General features: G+C 33.8%; 1 protein-coding gene across 1 annotated transcript in view; it reads right to left on the bottom strand.

The window, feature by feature from the left end:
- Positions 1-22,666, bottom strand: part of LOC150106740 (rho guanine nucleotide exchange factor 11-like) — an 837,747-nt gene that overhangs the window by 696,838 nt on the left and 118,243 nt on the right. Inside the window, exons 5-7 of the mRNA XM_090393466.1 lie at positions 10,352-10,409; positions 6,087-6,265; positions 3,016-3,096 (exon numbers count right to left, since the gene is read on the bottom strand). Coding sequence (XP_090249592.1) covers positions 3,016-3,096; positions 6,087-6,265; positions 10,352-10,409 — 318 coding nt within the window. The remainder of the gene's footprint in view (positions 1-3,015; positions 3,097-6,086; positions 6,266-10,351; positions 10,410-22,666) is intronic.

Raw genomic sequence — 22,666 nt, 5'->3', positions numbered from 1 at the left:
TTGACACCTTCACACATTTCAATACATATACAAAGTTCTTTTTTGAAGATGAAACTTGTGCACCAAGAGACATTTACTAACTGGCACAATAAACAATTTGCTTCACCTTTATTTAACAGACTATCTCCACAAGCTGCCAGTCATGCGCATATTTCTGAATATAGTTCCAAATTTATACTCAAGGCAGATCAAATGAAAGCAGAGGATGAAAGGTTAGTTCATTAAGTTTGAAGACCCCAGTCCTCCAGGATGGGGTTGAGCAAGAGGCTGATAACCTCTTCTCATAAAAAACAGCACACTCAGAAACATTCAAAGGAAAGCAGGACGGATTTACTGGAAACAACAACAGCAAGAAAAAGGGCCACTGATTTGGAATAATGGATATATTAAATGTCGCCACATGGAATGTTAGGGGCTTAGCTAGGAAAGAAAAAACAGAACTCAACAAACAGTTAAAAGAAAAAAAGATAAATATAGCAGTATTAACTGAAACTAAGAAAAAATTAAAAGGAATTGTCAAAAATGGAAGATAATGTAATGATATATAGTGGGGTAGAACACAAAAAAAGAGCAAGCTGTGTAGCTATAATGACAGATCAAAAATGGAATGATACATTATTCCATTTTTGATCAGTACTGAGGCAATGATATATGTTCAGATCATCATCTGGTAGTCTCAAAAATAGCAATCAATACAAGTAAAATGTAAATCACAAAAACTACGAGAATCTAAAGAAAAGAAAATGTAGAAAGAAACTACAAAACTTACCTACTCCAGGATGATAGTATTAGGAATTTATATCAAAACCAATTGACTCAGTACTCATTTCAAATTATTGTTTTTTTCTGACATAAATGAAGAATGGATAAATATAACAAATTAATAAAAGAAACAGCATAAAAGGTTCTTGAGACAAAAACAAAGACCAAAAGAAAAAAAATTATGGAAAATTTGGAATTAAGAAATAGTAACAGCTATAGAAGAAAAACAAAAAGCTTACAAGGTTACGCTTGCAGAAAAAAACACCTGAATCACTAGAAGCTTATAGAAATAAAAGAAATATTGCAAAGAACATTAAAGAAAAGCCAATCAAGATTATTAGGATAGATTTATTCGGAATATTGAAAATGATCTACATGGCCACCAAAACACTGCTTATAAATTAATGAAACATTTGAATAAATCAGAAAAAGATGTAGTAGAAATTTCAGGAATCTCAAAAGAAGAATGGATACAACATTAAAAACAACTATGGTTCAATTAATCGCTTAGTAACAAAAAAATAGAAAATAAAAATGTAAGTAATACAGGAATAGACTTATTGGAGATGATGAATTGGAAGAAGCCTTACCAACAATAAAAAATAGAAAAGCAGCAGGAACAGATGGAATTACTCAGAGTTAAGTATAGTGATATCTCTTTTAAAATAAGATTCCTCAACATGTTAAATAGTTGTTTTATTACCTGCAATATACCCCAAGAATGGAAAAAGGATAAAACAATATCAGTTGTTAGGAAGGGAAATAGAAGTTTCTGTGAAAATTACAGAGGTATTAGCTTATTAAATAAACCATATAAATTATATAGTAAAATTTTAAACAAAAGACTTACCATTATTGCCAATAGTTTGTTATTAGAGGAACAGGCTGGATTTAGGAAGGGTAGAAGTTACGATGATGTATTCACACTAAAACTACTGATAGAAAAAAAAACGAGAATTCAATTTATAGACTCACCTAGCTTCGTAGATTATGAAAAAGCTTTTGACCAAGTTAACAGAAAAAAATTATGAAATATAATAGAAGACCGAGACTACCTGAAACAGTTATTAAATGCAATTAAGAGCCTATATAACAATACATCTGCAATCATAAATATCAATGAATACACAGCAGAAGAAATAGAAACTAATAAGGAAGTCCATCAAGGATGTAGCCTTTTGCTACTTATTTAATGTATATAAAAAATCTAATAAGTGAGTGGAAATCTCTAGCAAAACCAGGAATAAACTTCAATCAACATACAACAGTAGATACAATACTTTTTATAGATGATCAAGTAATTATACAAAAATCAGAAGAGATCCATTTATCATCCACAGCAATTAACTAGTAAATACAAGTTACAAATCTCATTAAAGAAAACTAAAACTATGCTATTCTAGGGTAAATATCCCTACGAACAAAAATAGCAATTGAAAACTAAAGTCTAGAACAAGTAACACAGTTTCAATATTTAGGATGTGACATAACATTTGATATAGATAATAACACAGACAACAGGATACACTGTTCTCAAGCAATCTGCAGTACTATAAGATGAACAACAAAAGGCAAAACAAGGATGGAAATGCAATTAAAATTTTATACAGTCATGGCAGTACCAACAAACTATATGAGTCAGAAATTTGGATAGAGAGAAAAAAAGATGAAAGTAGAATACAAACAGCTGAAATGAAATTTCTTAGAGCAGTTAAAGTATGTACAAGAATAGATAGAATACAAAATGATGAAATCAAGAAGGAATTACAAATACAAGCAATAAATAATAAAACAAAAGAACACCAAACAAATTGGAGAGAACAGAGAAGGGAAGGTTACCAAAAAAGTATAAACCAAAGGAAAAAAAAGAGAATGAAAATAATAGAGTCCTTAGAATGCTGAAACAGGCTTTTAGCCTATATCTTGAAAGCAGAAGTAGTTTGAAGACCAACTATGTGTGAATGTTTACAACTACTTATGTTTTCACATGCTCAATTTTCCTAACTCTACATTTATGAAAAGAATTGATGAAATACAATTGATAATTTATTTAGATAACTACTTCATTCAGCACAGATATGAATGATTGTTGACAAAGAGGAAGGATGATAACTAGATTTGGGAATTGTTCTTTTCACTGATGAATGGAAGAGATAATATATAATTAGACTCTCAAAACACTATTCAAAATGTAAATACAAAAGTTCACAGCAAAATACTAACTTTCAAGATGAAACATAGTTAAAAACCCACCTCAAGATATACAACCTCCTTTTCTAACATTTTCTTTATTGTATGTATCCTTGAATTTGCTAGCTGCTGCCGTTTTTCAAGCTGTAAATTTAAAAGTCAGTTGAAATTGAAATCTAAAAAAAATTAGATAACTAATATTTCAGTGCTATAACTAAAAATGTAGATTTTCAGTGACAACACTGAATTTTTTTTTCTATAAATAAATAAACATAACACACAATACTAATATTTATAATTTAAAGATTCAAGTTTAACAATACTCTCAAGTTTATTAAGAAAAGATTTCAAAACAAGAGATAAAAAAATACTTAATGCAAAATTTAATAAATGGAACCCATGTTAAATTTTAGAATAATATTTAGTAAAATTTTGTGTTTCTACCTTTTGTATACATACACAGCAGACAAATTTTACAAAATTTGTGACAAAACCAGATGCTCATGAGTAACGTAGTACATACCTAATTATTTGAAAATATGACTACTAAGAGAAGCAGCACATACAAAAAGCATGCTGGCTGGAGTGGCTAAAAAATTCCCATGAGTAATGAAATTATGAATATATGGCATAGTTAAGATTAAAAAAAAAAAAAAAAAAAGACTTAAGAAACCTGAAATGTAAAGAGGCAGCAGGAATAGATGTATGAAAATCTTACAATATTATACAAGGCATAATTCAGAAGGCTTGCTCAAAAGGTTTAATCTGTGAATGGAATAAAGATCTCATTGTAACAGCTACAAATGTGGAAATAAAACTGATTTCAAGAATAAGTTGACTATATAAAGTAAACCTATGTACACTAAAAGAACCATTTACAACAGAAAGTTTGCTATGTTATTTTAGAAAAATGTTGATGATGTGGGGGCTTGATGGGAAGCTTTCAGGTATAGTGAGTTATTTTGCTATAACTGTGTTACAGTTAAAGTAAGTATACAGAAATTTTCCTACAATGTATTCCAGGCAAAAATATTTGAGAAAAAACTAGAAAAAAATATTTTAGACAAAGAACAAGCTAGTTTTGAACTAAACAGAGATAGCAAGAACATAATGGCAAGAGACAGTCAAAGACTATAGCAAACAGGCCTCAATTTGAAGGTAAATTTTACAAACGTTCTCATGAAACAAATAATTCTTTCCTTACTAGTTTCCTACAGTGAAATAATTTGACTACAGCAAAGGATCTTATTTTAAACTTTGTAGCTCTTGAAAGGGTAAATGAAAGATCTAAGAAGAAACCTCAAAATAACAAACTATTGGTATAAATAAAAACTACACATACTGAGCAAAGCAGTTCGAGTTACAAATTAGAAGTCATAACTAAAATGTGCAATACAGAGATGCATATCATATAATCCATATGGATCATGTCATTAAAAAAAAGAAGTATCAAATTTGATATGATACCTTTATTTTAATAGAGGTGAAGATGGGTACCATCAACATATAAATCATCAATGGAAAAGAGGCAGAGTATTTAGGGAAATTTCAGATTCATATAATATATTTATTTTTTAATGTGAATCCATCTAATGAAACCTGCTCAATCATCATCATCAAATTCCTGATATATAGCCTCAAGGGGTGTACAGGATATGACAGTACTGCATGAAAAATTACACTAAAATAAAAAATGATGGTACCTGCTCAATAAATCTATTAAAAACTTTTGTACAAATTTTTAATTTCAAGATCATATTCAATTTCAAATCGTCAAAATTAAATTACAATAATTTCCTATTTCAAATCCTTTGTATACTCTTGAGCCCTGAACCAACATGAAGATATCACCAACAAGAGACTTCTTATTTCTTGTCTTCTGTCTGCATCTTTGTTTGAACATCTCCAACAAGGACTGACTTTGTTTTCTTTATGTCAGCTACCCTCTCTAATAACTTGAAAAATTCATCCATTTCTTCATTAGTAAAATGTTCTATAGACTTTATTTGTGCCTATAAGGCACAAATAAGTCTCATTGTAAAATTCCCTATTTTTTTATGTTTGTCTACATCACTCTACTTGATACTGAATGCCATCAAATGGATTATCATCATGTCAGGTTTGAATACTATAGTTACATCTTCCTATCATTATATGCCTGAATATATCTTATAGTTGTTATTTAGAAGACTCTCATGCATTTTTGTCTTCTTTTGATAACTCCAATTATGCCAACATGTTACTTCTCTAATTCTTCAGCCAGTTTCACTTCTTTTCCATTGAAATGCTAATATCAACTACTGACTTTTCACTGTTCACCCTGGTTCTTTAGAGAACCAGGGTGAACAGTGAACATTGCCTAGGACTTGTTTAATCAAGATGCTCTCCAGCCATAATGACATTCCATTTTGTTATACTATCATTACCTTTTGGTTTAAGCCAATACATCTCAAACTGTTAAACCATCTTTGTTCATTCAGTATCAAGGTAGATACTACTAATGGGGGGGGGGTATACCACAAGATGGTGAAACTAGACTTGAAACACATTCTTTAAACAACTATGTGGAGTATTGTGTCGTCTTTCAACTATTTGTAAATTTCAAAGTTATGCCAATAAGACAAAAGTAATATCAAAGTAAAATTGATAAAAAACATGGTAAGCACTAAAATATTATAGCAATTAATATCAATTACTGAAATAAAATTGGTATAAATTTAATTATAATAGTTGCAAAAGGATTTATTTGAAATTCTTATTGTAAAATTAAACAAATACTCTACAATTTATCTAATACTCCCTAAACACTTCAATATGAAATAAACTTAGCTGATATGATGCAACAGAAGAGTTCAGAATAAACCATAAACTAAACAAAAATCTGGAAGGAAATTTATGATAGAAAACTATTCATGAACTGTTAATTGTGCTTCTCTTGTGTATCATCCACATCCTCATGAAGTCAATCCAAGAAATGATAATGATAACACTCACATAAAATTCTGAAGCAAAAAACATTTCAGGAAATTGAATGGTAAAGCTGCAACAGCATTCTAATGAGAAGTTCCTCAAAATGAATTCAAAATTTAAGCAAACATTAAAAATAAATACATAGTAATAATTAAAATACATACATCAACTGGTTGTGGTCCTGTTATTCTTTCAGATGGAGAAGAAAGTTTGCCTGATGCAACAGCATGACTATGACTACTCTGATTACTAGCTGAAAGATTTAGAGGTGGTAAGGTTGCTGAGGAGCGATTTCCTTGTCCAGGAGGGTTTCCTAATAACGTTAAAGCCACATACGATCCCGCTGCTCCAAAAATGAATTAAAAATGAAAAAAAAAAAGGAGAAAGCAGAAAAAAAAGCAAGTTAACTTAGGAATTTAGTAAAGGTTACAGCAATAAACATGGTCAAATGTTACAGCTACACATAAACAGTCAAAGAAAAATTGTAAACAATATGTGTGTGTGGCCTGTGGAATGATCCCTATGAAAATAGATTGAAAGTGTGTGGATTGCAGAAATTGGTTAATAGGAGAAAAGTGGGGATATGATAGAAACATTTAAGTTGCTTAAAGGATTTTATAGGATAGATTCAGGGGAAATGTTTCAGTATTTGGATAGAGGGATCAGAACAAGAGATCATCCCTGGAAGTTGAATATAGGTGTGGTCAGTAGGAATGTGGGGACTAGATTTTTTGCTTGGAGAGTGGTGAATGAGTGGAATGGGTTGCCAGAGTCAGTTGTGAGTGCTTTGTCTGTTAACGGGTTCAAGGAGAGGTATGATAGATTATGTAGATTGATCGCGTCTTCTGGGATGAGTCTTCTGACTCCATGGAGGTGCACGTATAATAATAAAATAATAATATTGGTGATTGATGATAAAAAGCATATAATTTATCCATAAATATTTCAAAGTGATTTATTTCTTTAATGTTTTTTATCGAATCGTCTAATGCTAAGTGTAAACGATGAGCGCAATGCCAAATCAGGGCTGCCCCTAGGAATTTTGCCGCCCCATGCAGTAGCATATTTTGCCGCCCCTTCTCCCTTATTTTTCATATAGTTTATGCCAACTTTGCCGCCCCGTGAAAATGCACATCTTGCACTGTCGGTAGAACTGGCCCTGTGCCAAATCACAACGTTGGGAAATTTTTGTAGAAGTTTGATTGCAACACCTAATTTGTTTCCTAACATTACACTAGCTCCATCAGAACAAAATGCAATGAAATTATTTTTTATATAGTTATCAGAAAATCCATATGAATTTAAAGCAGCAATTATAGTAGCATCTGTACATTCCACGGTGGTATTTTCTAGTTCCAAGATTATTAAACAAGAAGAACAAGGGGCTCACAAATTTGAGAAAAATTTAACAAAGGGCTTGCGTGAGCTCCTCATACCTCACCACTGGGTATGGTCACCTAGGTGCCAAGAAGAAGGGAGATAGCAAAAAAGATCAAGAGGCTGGTGACAAGATGATAGCCAGCCTATGAAACTGTGAATATGAGAACAGATTAAAGAAATATGGTCTCAAAGTTTAAGGGAGAGATGAGAACTTGGTAGGATCATCTCTGGAAAATGGCTAAGGATGTCACTAGGAAGTATGCAAGGTCCAGATTTTTTTCATGGTAAATGGTGAATATGTGGAATGGGCTATCATTAGATGTTGCAAGTGCATCTTTAGTAAATATGTTCAAAGAGAGATATATATTTAATCTGAGTTACTAAAATGATCCTCAGATGCCCTGAAGAAGTAACATATATAATAATAATATAAACCTAATTAATGCTCTAGTAGGGTTATTAATCTTATCTGCATCATCTGCTGAGCTTTTCAATGGAGAAATGCTCTTTGGCAAGTTGGTTTTTGTGGGAGGAGGGGGGGGAGTCGTAACTCATAACAACCCTCGTCTTACAACAGCACTTTATTCTAGATGGAATATGAGGCAAGGGTGATCAAAGGGCACTGCTGCCACTGAATGAATTAAGGAGACTTGTGTGTAAATTAATACAATTAAAATTAGATATTTTCAGAATCAACCTGTGGAAGAGAAGTTTAACAGATTTTATCTCAATTTCAACCAGATAAAGTCCAACTGAACATCCAATTAAGCGCAGCTAGATATATTGTCATACTATATGTTCAAATTTCCAACTTTATGAGTGAGATCATCATAAATATATATATATATATATATCATCATCAAATTGTACACCTCTTGAGGGTACCATCAATATGCTCAAGAGGTGTACAGGATATGATAGTACTACATGAAAAATTTACATCATTGCTAACTTCCGATCTACAATTTTCCTCCAAATCGATCTGTTACCTGTCAAGACTCCAACATTGTCAGATCTTATATTTTTTATCTTCAAAGGCACTTATCAATCCACCTTCCTCTAGGTCTTTTTCCTGGCAAAGAACACTTGTTTTGCTAATCTTTCCTCTCCCATTGTGTACACACAGACAGCAAGGTATCCTATTTTGGTCAGACAGAGAAATCCATTGAGTTCCGTATGGAAGAATAAGTGAGAGACATTACATATGGCAGAACTAGAGCCAGTGCACTATCTAATCACATTTTTAATTCTGCTTGTCCAAGCAAGGAAGATTCTGTCATTCATCCTGAACAATTCAGAAAACATTTTTAAATGCTATGATGAGTTGGAGAGAAGAATTGTGGATTCAACAGAAATTGTCCTCAATCCAGTCCATCTTAATACTAACCTTAGCTACAACTTTGTCAGTCTTCAGTTATCAAACTTTGGCATACACGAGATCATCAACGCATGAATGTGCCCAACAGTACCATGGCATCCAGAATGTCTTCAAATGTTAGCAATATGTTTGCAAATTAATTTATATCTACCACTTGTAATGTATATTTTTGTATTTTTTTTATTTTTTTATTTTTTTTTTTATGTTATGACCTGATGAAGTTTTCTAAGAAAACAAAATTAGTTGTGTGCCCAAATACTAAATAGTATTTTTTTTCTATTTGGGTACCTCTCAGCTTCTAGTTATTAAATTTATTTAATCATGTCATGACATATATATATATATATTATAGCATAGTTACATCAGGTAGCTTAGAGTAACACCAGAGAATGTTACAGTAGTCAATAAACTCATAAATGACCTACTTAATATAAGTCATATTGATCAATTCTAGCCAATGCATTAAACAACTGTCTCCTATTCTCAAGTGTGATGAAGGTAATTTGGTAAATTGTAATGGTACCAAAACACAGTTCTGTCTTATTTCCTGAAACCATGCCTCATTCACTTTCTTTCTCTCTCTTTCTCTCTCGTGATAAAATCACGAACCAAAATCAGTTTTCCTCTTGTTGGACTGACTTTCACGTCCAGTCTATCCTGGTGTAAAACACATGTCCATAACCTTTTCAGTTTCCAGAAACAAAAAGTTTGGTGTTATGGAAGCTGAAAAGGTTATGTTCAACTCATAACACTTTATAATTACCAACTCAGCAAAACCACAGAATATTGTTCTCACATCTGGTGTGGCACACCAAAACCAACCTCAGAATGGTAGATTATATCTATAAGAGCTATTTGCTTAGCAGATGAACCTTCTCTCACTGACTCTTTTCTAGACACTGTTTCTGCATTGTCTAGAAAAGAGACAATGCAGAAACAGTGTTTTTTTTCTCTATTTCCATGGATGCTGCTCTGAACAACCAGCTGCCACTATTCCTCCAATTTTCTCTTATCATGTACGAATATGAGCAGCTCCAGACTCATCTAACCAACTTCTCATCCTTCATTCTGCATACATATCCTCTGGAACAGTCTTCCCTATACTGTTTTCCCCAGTGCATACAACATCCAACTCTGCAAGAAAGATATTAACAGATTTCTTTCTTCTCTCTCTCTCTCTCTAACCACCTGCCCACCCACAGTACCACCATGTCATAGATCTTGGGACCTCGTGAGGTTGACATATATTTGTGTAAAAATAAAATGAAACAAATTAAACTTGCTTCAGTTTGTGAATTTCTGATATATTTTGTTCTGCATATAAAAGGTAATGAAAATTTAAAAAAAAAAAAAAATGAAGCTACAAGAAGATTAGCATGCATGCTCTAATTACCAGAAGCAATCTACTTTGACATGTTCTAGCAAGTTATTAAAGATGTGTTCATTATTTTACCTAATTACTATATAAGAAGTTTTTGTGATTTGGTTTATTAAAATACTGACTTAGTAAGTTTAGTAACTGTGGAAACATTACAGTATAAATGTGTTGAACGTATTTATTGGTCTATCACAGATACTCATTTACCTTTGTGAGGAAGAACAGGCCATAAACTGATTTAGCCTACTGGATTTAATCAGTAGAAAAGCACTTATGCTAAATTCAATACTTACATTTAATTAGTTTAACTACTTCTTGATGATTTGACTGCGTTACTAATGTTCCATTAACCTATTAAAAAAAAAAAGGAAATATTAAAAAACAAACTACTTAAAATTAATAATTCAGTAAAATAATTGGTTTGATTTTAAACCATTTCTAATTATGGTTGATGATATCAAAATTGGGATACTTCATTATATTCTTTGTACTCTGATTTAATAACAGGATAAAAAAAAAAAAAACCTTGATGTATGGAGTAATTACTTTGAAAAATTGCTAAATGAAACGATCAGTGACAGCACAGTAAAAAAACACACTCAACAGACATGTAATCAGGAATACATATCCATACTTGAAGTAGAAAAAAGCCATCACCTGAAATGTGGAAAGGCAGCAGGAGTAGATGATATTTTATCTTCTTCTTCCTCCTATCATGGAATATAGGCCACGTGGCCTGTTCCGGTCTCACCATCTCTTTCTTGGTCTCGATTCTTCTTTTTCCACTTATTTTGTATCTGTATAATATTTTTGGTAGTCTGCTGTTGTCCATTCGATTTAAATGTTCTAGCCATTTTTGTTTATACTGTCTTATGTAGTAATTAATTGGTTTGATTTTTAGGGATTGTAAGATTTCTTCATTTGTTTTTGGTCCCACTTGGTATATCCAGCTGTTTTTCTGAGGAACTTCATTTCTGCTGTTTGAATTCGTTATGATATTTTATAAAAAAGGGAAATAAAACTGAATGTCTGAATTACAAAGGTATTTCTCTACTGAGTGTTCCTGATAAGATTTATGCAAGTATATTTGAGAAACAGTTGAGAAGAATTGTGGAAGAGAAGCTTGGTGTAAACGATCGCTTCACAGAGATGAAAAATGATAAAAATAATAACATTGGTGCAGCTGACAGGATTTTTTTTAATAGCTGGAAAGGCTGATAATAAAAATAAATAATAAAGTGATCTGGGTTTTCATGCAATAAGAGCAATTTTGTAGACCTTGATAACTAAGGTTTACTTTTTTTTTCCCAACTAATTAAAAACCAGGAAGAATCACTCCTGATACCATGAGTTATTAACAGGGATTTCTCATTTTGAAAACAGAGTTCACATTTTCTTTGTAAAACAAGCAAAACAGTCTCAAAATATGTTATGAATAACAGACTAGGCTTGTACATGACATTTCGCTCAAGTCAGTTATAAAAGCTTACAAATATCATGTGAATCAACCAAGATTCACTATATGAAACAGAATCATAATAGTCACATCAGTTATTTCAATGATTAACCCAGATGAAGTGGTAAGCAAGCTGAATGTCTTGGTCTACAAATGTCTTGTCACCATCATTTCTTGGTATCCTAAAGAGGTGTACCAAATACCATAATAATACTCTATCATTAAGTTCACATTATGATTAGCTTTCCATCAATCATTTTTCCACACTAATCTGTTATTAGGTGTCCAATACAGTTGAAATTCATGTTTTGGTCTTGTTATGCCATTTAACATCAAACCATTTAGATATTGGTCTTCCTCTACATCTTTTTTCCTCCTTGCCATCTTGGCATAAAACGTCTATTTTACTGAAATAGAGAGCCAAAAGGCTTCACTTCGGCGATGCAAAATTATTCAAATATAAGTGGATATTGAATCGAACATTATTTCAAAGCCAAATACAGAAACTACAAGAGTTTCATGCCAAATATAGATAGAAACTATAAAAGTTTCAGCAGATCCAAGCGTAAGCAAACCTTTCATGACAGGGGAAACTCGTAGTAAAGGCGGGTTAAGTTATGATCACTATCCTTAGTATTTTCCCATAATGTAAAACACATCTCCTAGGAGATGTATGATGTTATACATTATGGGGGGGGGGGGGCACTACCCAGGCCAGTTTCGACCTTTGTTGAGGTCTCATCAGTGAGTGGGCAGACCCAAATCGTTCTACATTATTGGGAAAATACTAAGGATAGTGATCAGAGCTTAACCCAACTTTACTATGAGTTGCCCCTGTCATGAAAAGTTTGCTTACGATTGGATCCGCCGAAACTTTTATAGTTTCTATCTATATTCGGCATGAAACTCTTGCAGTTTCTCTGAAACTCTTGTAGTTTCTGTATTCAGCTTTGAAATAATGTTGGATTCAATATCCACTTATATTTGAATAATTTTGCATCGCCGAAGGAAGTGATGCTATAGAAGAGCACTGAAGATTTCTTGGAACAAGAAAGAAACTACATACACACATACATAGCTTGTGGCAAAAACATGATGTTAAAAAAGAGAATCATGATGTCATTATATATTAACAGAATTGAAGAATTTAAAATATTTTAAGTTAAAACTATGAAGGAAAACACAGATCTAATCCAAGAAGTTGGAAAATTAAAATAAGAGTTAAAAGTAAAAGTCTTAATATGTTATCATTATAAATTCAGATCTAAGTTCGTAATCCAGGTCACAGCTTCAGGAGCCGCTTGTAAAGTCATTCCAGTCATTCTGATAAGCACGGAAGATGCATTCTGTTACAATATGTTGCATAGTCTGTCGTGGAGCACCATAGTCAAATTCTGGAGATGTTTGTCTGTTCCATTTATAGAGAGTATCTCCACATAGGCCATGATTTGTCCGAATTCTATTTAGTACCTGATCCTGCGATGATTTGATCACCTTTAAAGATGTTATGCAAATGTTCTTTCATATTTTCCTTCCATGTTTCTTCCCACTTTGATAAAGGATTAAAATTATTTAGCACTAGTTCTTCTGCTGCTCGCAGTGACAGATGGCGAGATTTCAATCTATTGACATTAAGAGTTGGGAGATCCTGATGAATAGGTAGGTTTGGATTACCAGCAATTTTTTGGAATTCATGTACTAAAGAATTCAATCTATGTAGTTCTGTAGGAATAATGCCTGCTAAAAGAGGTAACCAATATGTTGGGGTCAATCTAATAGAGCCTGTAATTAATCTTAAGGTATTGTTCAATTGAGAATTAATAATCCTTGTGTGAGGGCTATTTAGCCACACAGGAGCACAATATTCAGCACTTGAGAATACCAAAGCAAGGGCTGTTGTCCAAAGAGTAGAGGCTTTAGAACCCCAGGTAGTGCCACAGAGTCTCTGTGGGATATTATTACGTGTCCTTAGTTTATATGCCAAGTTTGAAAGATGTTGCCAGAAAGTGAGAGAACGGTCAAGTGTGACTCCCAAGTACTTAGGGAATGTATTATATGGAAGTATAGTGTTATTCAATTCAATTTTTAGTTTCACATTTGCCAAATTATTATTTAGATGAAAACAAGATATTACCGTTTTGCTCCTATTTAAACAGAGTCTCCATCTTTTAAAATATTCATCCAGAATAGTTAAGTCAGCTTTTAGAATTTCTTCTGTATGACTTATGCATTTATGCTGTGTAGTTATTGCTATATCGTCGGCATAACAAAATTTCCTTGATGTAGTGACGGGAAGATCAGATATATACAGATTGAATAATAAAGGAGATAAAACAGATCCCTGTGGCAGTCCATTATTTAACTTCCTTTCGCTGCTAGTTTTATTACCTATAGTCACTATAAATCTCCCATCTCTTAGCATATTGTTAATAATATGGATTATTGTTTTACATGGGATAATTTTATATAATTTATATAGAAGGCCTTGTCTCCAAACGGTGTCGAAGGCTGTTGACAAGTCAATAAATGCTGCTGATGTTTTTAAACCTTTTTGAAAACCAGCTTCTATGTGAGTTACCAAAGAGAGAACCTGGTCACAACACCCATGATTTGGTCTGAAGCCAGCTTGTTCTATTGGGACATTTTTAAAAATTGTGGAGCTTATTCTATTATAAATAAGTCTTTCAAAGAGTTTATAACAACAACTGAGGAGAGTAATAGGTTGGTAGTTTTCCGGTTTATGATTAGGCTTACCAGACTTTAAAATTGAAAGTACTTTTGCTGTTTTAAAAATAGTGGGAAGTTCACCAGTTGTAAGAATGTCAGTATAGAACTTTGTTAACCATAATCTTGCATTTCTTCCCAGATTAATCAAAAATTCTGGATGAATGTTATTAAAACCAGGAGCCTTACCAGTCTTTAATTCCTTTAAGGCTGCTTCAACTTCTTGCTGCGTAAAAGGGTGTGCAAAATTTGAAGTTATAGGTGAAGACTTGCTAAATTCTTTTAATTTTCTCTTTATATATCTTGTATGCTTTTTATTGTTTGGGATACGTGATATATTAACAATATGTATAGCTAGTTGATCTGGGGTGATTCTTGGTTGTTCTTTATTCAAAGGAGTACTACCACCTAGTTACCTAAAAAGGCTCCAAGCTTTACGGCTGGAATGAGTAAAGTCTATGCCTTCAACTGTATTTACCCATTTTTTCCTTCGAGATATATCCAAGTTTTCTAGGAGTTCGTCTGCTGTTTTTAGGTCATTGTTTATCTGATATTCATTATAAAGTAATTCACATTCTTCGCTCCAACCATGTATATAGTTATGTCTAATACCTGTAGGAATACTTTTCTTGGCAGCAAGAAACTACACCTATAAATCGATGAAAATTACTACTTATTGGAGATATCCAGCGAATACATTTGTCAAGTTCATTTGCGTATTTATTCCAGTCAGCCTTTTTAAAATTCCAGCATGGAATAGGCTTTGATCTTACAAATGGAATGGAAATGCCAATTCAATTAATACTGGTCTATGTTGATTATGAGGAAAGCCAGTTAAGACCCTTCTCAGATTTTGAATAAGGTGACCTAAATTATTTTTGCTCACAAGATATAAATCAGGGTTATAGTCTCTTTTCCAGGTCGCAGATCTAAAAGTGCCTTTGTCTTTGGCATCAAAGACTAAGTGAAGATTATTTAGTTCAATCCAATCAACAAGTTTTTTGCCCCATTCGTTGTTTCGAGCATAATTCCACTGTTCATGGTGACTATTAAAGTCCCAATATAGATTGCAGGATGTTCAGCAATAGGAATAATTTTTTCCGGCCAAGGTGATCCAGGTGGTTTATTAGAAAGAAACTAATGAAGTAGTATTGAAATTAATGGGAATTAAAAGAGCACTCATGGAAGACCTTATAAAGAGAAAGTGCAAGGTGGTAGGACACACATTAAGAGTACTAGAAGGGAAATTGTCTCTGGAAATACTGGAGGAAAAATGAGAGAGAAGAAGATCTCCTAGTAGACCAAGAACTTCTTGGGTTGATGATAAAAAGAAATGGATGGATAACAAAAGCTATTATGAGATCAAAAGAATGGTAGAGGATCAGATACACACACACTGGCTTACCATGATTGCTATCTCTAATCTTAAGTAGTTTCTCCAAATTGGAGAAACTACTAAAGATTGACAATTGGAGCAGAAAAAAACAAATTAATATATGTGCCTCCATTATGTTATACAATAACTTTTATTCTTCATTTTGAATGTAAGCAGTGTTTCTCTTAGAATATGCTCTTAACTAGTGCAAGGTAGGATTAATTTGTTTCTTCACTTAATGTTTCTCTCTTTTGTTGAAAGCAGGATGGATGAGTAAGCAACTTTGAACAGAGAATTTAGTACAAGGATTAATATAACTGTTACTCTTAACCCACTCAAGGAACTAAGTAGTAAAAAAAATAATAAAAAAAAAATCCACTTGAAGTTGCTTAGAGTGCAAGTGATGAATTACCTTGGCATATATATTTATCATTATGAATTTATTAATTTTAAGTTCTCAATGCACATTCATCTTAGTAGGTTAAATGGAGAGAACGTGTAAGAGAGTGACTTAATATATTTTTAAGTCACAATATAATGACTTTATACACCCTCTGTCCAAAAAGAAACCCAACTTTTGATAGAAAATAAAACACGGGCCAATTATAATTATTCAAATCATTTATTTCAATCAATATACTCTCCCTCAGCTTTGATACAGCATTTGGCATGGTCAATTAATTCGTTAAATGAGTTTTTTATATTGGTTTTTGGGATACTGTTGAGGGTCGTGGTTATTGCCACTTGAACATTTTCAATGGTGTCGTATCGCTTTCCTTTCATCGGCAAATGAAGTCGGGGGGGAGAGAAAGAAGTCACAGGGTGCTAAATCAGGTGAATATGGCGAGTGATCCAACACATAAACTTGGTGTTTGCTCAAAAACTGTCTCACAACGTTCGAATGATGAGATAGTGCATTATCATGCAAAAGTAACCCAGCTGCCTGCATCATGATATTCATGCCATACAAGACGAATTCTTGCTATTAATTGCTTCAAAACTTCAAGATAAAACTCATCATTGACCGTTTGGCTAGGCAGAATGAATTCTTTGTGGATAATGCCCTTGTAAACATAAAAACAAATCAGCATTGTCTTTACTTTTGACTTCTCCAAGCGACTTTTTTTTTTCGGATGCCCCTCTTCTGGTGGTCTCCAATCGGCACTCTGGTGCTTAGTTTCAGACTCATACTCAAAACACCATGTTTCGTCACCAGTAACGATCATTTCAAGGAAGTTTGAGTCCTTACAAGATGTTTTTAATTCCTTGCATTGTTCAATTCAATACATTTTTTGGTCGTCGGTCAACTTGTGGGGAACAAATCTCGAATTAAATTTATGAAGGCCCAAACCAAACTCTTGGGTCAAAATGTTGTGCACGATTGATTCTGGAATCTCCAATTCATCTTTAATCAATCTCATGGACGATTTCGTGTTTTCTTTGATGAAATCACGCCTTTTTTGGATGTTAACTTTGCTCAGTCCAGTTTTTGGACGGCCCAGCTTTTCGTCGTCTTCAAGAGTTGAACGACCACTTTGAAATCGCTTAAACCACTCGTAAACTTGAGTATGGGATAAGCATTCATCACCGTATGCTTTTTGAAGCATTTGATGTGTTTCGGTAAAACATTTATCAAGTTTAACACAAAAGTCAATCACAGCTCTTGGTTTGAAACTCATTTTCCGACCGTTCATCAAAACACACTGTCACTCTTGGCACTATAACTCGGCTTCTAATGAAACAAATGTCATAAACAGTTGAAACAACACTAATGAAGGTTGCCGCTTTCGACAACAAAAAGATACAACAGGTGATGCCACTAGTTTCTTCTATTTTCGAAAAGTTTAGTTTCTTTTTGGACAGAGAGTGTATGTTCATTAAATACATGAGTTGTGTAGATAATTACTGTAAATAATATTTGATTTATTAAATTATTTTTGGATTAATTGGAGTAATTAGTGACTGCAGCTATGATAGTTAAAAATAAGGTTTCTTTGAATTGAGTCTGAGATCAGTGCTCCCTACAGTTTCTTTCCATAGGAGACAAAATTACCCTAGAGTACAATTTATTTGGGAATTAGAAGATAAAAGAACATGATAATTTGTAGATGTCCTAGTTGCTGTTGCTGGAGGACAGTATCTAATATAAATATGTAAAAACAAATAGAGGAATGATTACTGACAATCATAAAAATGTAACTGGTAACAACCAGCTGCATGAGGAGTACAAAGAGCAGGCACAGAAGGTCACTTGCTTGATAAGGATAGTAAAAGAACAGTACAAGCAGCAGTTAGCTAACGAGGCTTAAAAAAAATAAAAAATTCCCAGGAAGTTTTTTCAATACATAGCCAGTAGAAGAAAGGATGATTACGGAAGAATGATACCCATTAGTGAAAATAGTAGAATGATTACCACTGCAGAGGCTATAGTTGAAATATTTAATGTATTTCATTCTTGTGCTGATGTTAATAAGGCTGTAGGATTAGATGGCATTTCACCATGTGTATCAAGGGAATGTTATATCAAGTTCCAAAGGAGTGGAAAGAGAACAAAATTGTTCAGCTTCATATCTTTGAGTTATAGCCCAGGTCTGGAGTTGTTTAAAGTACTAAACAGGTTAGTCAGGACAAAAGATTCAGAATTAAGATAACAGCAAAATATTCTTTGATGGCCAGCATAGTTTGTTAAGGGAAGAACATGCTTTAGCAATTTATTTATCATAACAGGATGACAAATGAATTGGATAAGGGTGATGCACACACACTAGTATATTTAGATTTTGCATAGACCTTTAATAAACTGACACATGACAAGCTGGTAATTTGGGATAGATAGTGGATTAGTGCACTGGATTGGAGACTGGATGTCTGATAGGTATCAGCGAATTATCTATGGAGGAGTGATATATCAGAAGAGGAAAGTCAATTGTGGTGTGCCCCAAAGGTCTGTTTAGGGACCATTGCTGTTCAACTTGTAAGTTAATGCTATTGGGAGAGGTCTGAATGATGATATGCAGTTGTTTGCAGATGATGCAAAGTTGAGAACTATGAGGGGTAGAGAGGATGCTGTGGCTTTGCAGGAGGACCTGGGTTTGTCTGTTCAATATTGCAAAGTGTAAGGTTTTGAAATTTAGGAAGCAGAGATGGGATGTAATGTACATAACTGATGAAAATACCTTGGAGAACGTAGAGGATATAAGAGATCTGGGAGTGATTGTGGAAAGGACAATTTCGGGGACATGAGTATAATGACAGATTGAGAAAATGCAATTTGCAGAAACTAATAGATAGTAAGAGAAGGGTACAACTGAGACATAAATTGTTACAGGAGTATTACCAGATTAATGTGGAGGAATAGTCTTTCTCTTATTCTCCCTCTGTCTTTCCACCATTCAATAGAATGGTGGAAAGACAGAGGGAGAATAAGAGATTATCCCTGGAAGCTGTATAAGAAAAGCATAAGCAAAGGAGTGAGGACAAATTTATTTTGCATGGAGAGTGATTAGAATGCATTGTGTACGACTGTGGAGACAGTGAATATATTTAAGGCAATGTATGATAAACTGTGTGTGTGTGTGTGTGTGTGTGTGTGTGTGTGTGTGTGTGTGTGAGAGAGAGAGAGAGACAATGAGACTTTCCACAATGAGTCTCATGACTCCGTGGAGATTTAATAATAATAAGGTATTTTCAAAAAACTGCATTCTTATATAATGACACTATTCATTACATTGATCGAATTTAAATACCTTGTTTTTTAATTCGATCAATGTAATGAATACCATATTTTGCATATGTACAACATACACATAATTTTGTTTTTCCTAATTTCCATTAAAATGGTCCAACTGAAATGACCCCAGAAATTTTAAAGGCAATTATAAATTATGAATTTTGTTAAAATCTCATCAAACAATTGGAAAATTACTGTCATTTTTAATGGCATTGTCAATAAAAATGGTCCAATTATAGCAAAAAATAAAAAAAAAAAAAAATACACACACACACACACACACACACATATATATATACACACACACACACACATATATAGGGGTGCTTAAGGGTCAAAGTTGTATAACTGAGAGGAGACCTCCACATAGCCTTTAAAGCAGGGGTCTTCAACGCATGGCCTGTTGGCCACCTGTGGCCAGCCGGCCATTTTGAAAAAATAACTACTTAACATTAAAACTCAATTAAATAAAAAATAATTTATGAAGCCCGCGGGCCACTAAGCTATACTGCGGTATTTAGAATTGTAAGATGCTATCCAAATTCAAAAGAAGTGCTGTGCATTTGATACTTTACATAAAATCCTATAAAAATAAATATTAAATAGACATGCTTCTTCAGCCATTATACCAGCACCAAGTGGTACTTAAGTACTAGTACTAACGTCGCAGTTAGATGGCTGAAGCAGTAGTTCATTTGAGTGCATGGTCTAGTGCCTTCCAGATACATCTTGAAGGTTCTCGATACTTCGTTATCTTAATATAAATACAAGAGGATCTAGTCCACAGTGTCAGTCAGTCGTGAACAGTGTGATATTCGTATATAAGGTGCACGCAGGTTCGTCGTGTCAGCCATAGCCTATTGTGGTTTCATATTGCCAGACTTTTTTTTCGTTAGTGAGAGACATATTCAATGGATAATAACTGTAACATGGCCATTTTGGATGATTTTTTGGGTTCACCTTCCATTACTATGGTGTCTACGAGTAAAAAGAGTAAATCAAGTGATTCTTGTCGGGTTTTTAATGAAAAGTGGACCAATTTGTACTTTTTTGTGCCGATCGACAATAAGCCAGTGTGTTCAATTTGTCGTGAGTCGGTGTCAGTATCAAAAGAATACAATATAAAATGACACTATGAGCATGCATCCAATTTCGATCACATGCTTCAAGGGCGACTTTATGTGGACAAAGTGAACCATCTCCAAATTGATTTAAAATACCAGCAGGGTATGTTTAAAAGTCAGAGGGAAGTGAGCGAAGCGTGCATCAAAGTAAGTTATGTAATAGCTGAAAAAATTGCTAAAAATTCAAAAGCCTTCCTGGACAGCGAGTTTGTGAAAGAGTGTCTCATCGCTGCTGGGGAAATTCTGTGCCCAAATAATAAGGAAGTGTTTAAAAAACCGAGTTTGTCTGGGGTAACTGTAGGCATGCCATGTCGAAGAACTTGCCAATGACATTGAAGGAACTTTTAAAAAAAACGGTCATCCGAATTTCTGTCATATTTACTTGCTTTAGATGAGAGCACAGATGTGAAGGATACAGCAAAACTGGCTATCTTTGATCGTGGCATTGATCAACAATTTAATGTGACAGAAGAACTGCCAGTGCTCATACCTATGAAGGGAACGACGAAAGGCACTGATATTCTTGAAGCCGCCAAGAAAACGCTCCAGCGTTTCACCCTCAGCTTAACCAACCTCATGGGTGCGGTAACTGATGGTACCCCTGCTATGGTGGGAAAGAACAAAGGGTTTGTTGCGCTGCTATGGAAAGAACCGGAACTAGAAGGAAAAGATTTCATCCATTACCACTGTTTAATCCAGCAGGAGAATTTGTGTGGAAAACTATTGGATTTGAGAATGTCATAAAAGTTATTGTGACTGTCGTCAACATTATTAGGGCAAGAGGATTGAATCATTGTCAATTCCAAGAGATTTTGACCCAAGAGTGCGAAACAGATCACGGCGATGTGATTTATTATAGTGATGTGCGTTGGTTGAGCAGAGGGAAGGTTCTTAAAAGGGTCTTTGACTTAATGATGACAGACTTTGCCTTTGTGACCAACATCTCATTGCATATGAATGCCCTAAATACGTGGCTACAATCCAAAGATCAACTGGTGCACATTCTGTTTGATCAGATCAAAGCTTTTGTGGCCAAGTTAAAACTTTGGGAGGCACAACTTGCAAAAAAAGATTTAATTCATTTTCAGCTTCTCGCTGAGTCCAACTGTTCATCTCTTGATGAATACGCTACAAAATTACCCGTGTTGCGAAGTGAGTTCGAAGAGAGATTTAGTGATTTTCGTAACTAATAGTCTTCTTTAGATTTATTTTCAATGCCATTCAGTGTCAATGTTGCCGAAATGTCAGGCTCAGTACAAATTGAGCTGCTTGATCTCCAAAACAACTCGTCTTTGAGAGAAAAATTATTCAATGTTCCCTTGCTTACATTTTACAAAGACTAGATTTCTGAGGACGTATTCCCCAATCTTCGACGGCATGCTTTGAAGATGTGTGCTTTGTTAGGAAGCACATATTTATGTGAGCAGTTCTTCTCTAGAATGAAGCATGTGAAGTCCAAGAGAAGAACTCAGATTACAGACCAACATCTCGAGAATACTCTGTGCATAGTGACTTACAACACTGATGCCAACATCGACAAGCTGGTCAAGGAAAAACATTGCCAAGTTGCCCATTGACATTGCAAAAAATGAATGTTTTTTTCGAGTATTGATTGTATTTACTTATCATGAACCCGATTCCTACCTACACTCCTCAAGCCGAGTTTGTTTATTTTTATAGGATTTTATGTAAAGTATCAAATGCACAGTGTTACTTGTGAATCTGAAAAGCATCTTACAATTCTAAATACCACAATATAGATTAGTGGCCTGCAGGCTTCATTGAAATAAAATGATGGTACATGACAGAATTTCATGCTGGCTGGAGAATCACCCAGTTAAACAAGGCCCCTGTTGTTTTTGCCAGGGAAGCAGGAGAACAGCAAAAAGTCAGCTACCGGAACATATACTAAAACATACCCCAATTCAACATCTAAGTACCAGATCGACATAATAGGAGTGACTGAAACAAAAAAGACAAATACTACCGAGATCTTTCTGAGCAGTAAATACAAAATGTTATATTCAGGCAATCACAATCAAGGAAAAGAAGGAATAGTCATAGTATTTAACACTAAGTCAGCTACTGGAACAAATCCAAAAACATACCCCAATTCAACATCTGGATAAGTACCAGATCGACATAATACAGGTGACTGAAACAAAAAAAGACAGACAAATACTAGTGAGATCTTTCTGA

Source organism: Typopeltis vanoorti, chromosome 5 (assembly GCF_054136105.1).
Source record: "Typopeltis vanoorti isolate ZY-2024b chromosome 5, IOZ_Tvanoo_1.0, whole genome shotgun sequence".
In the NCBI taxonomy this organism is placed as follows: domain Eukaryota; kingdom Metazoa; phylum Arthropoda; class Arachnida; order Uropygi; family Thelyphonidae; genus Typopeltis; species Typopeltis vanoorti.
This window is presented reverse-complemented; position numbering and strand designations above follow the sequence as displayed.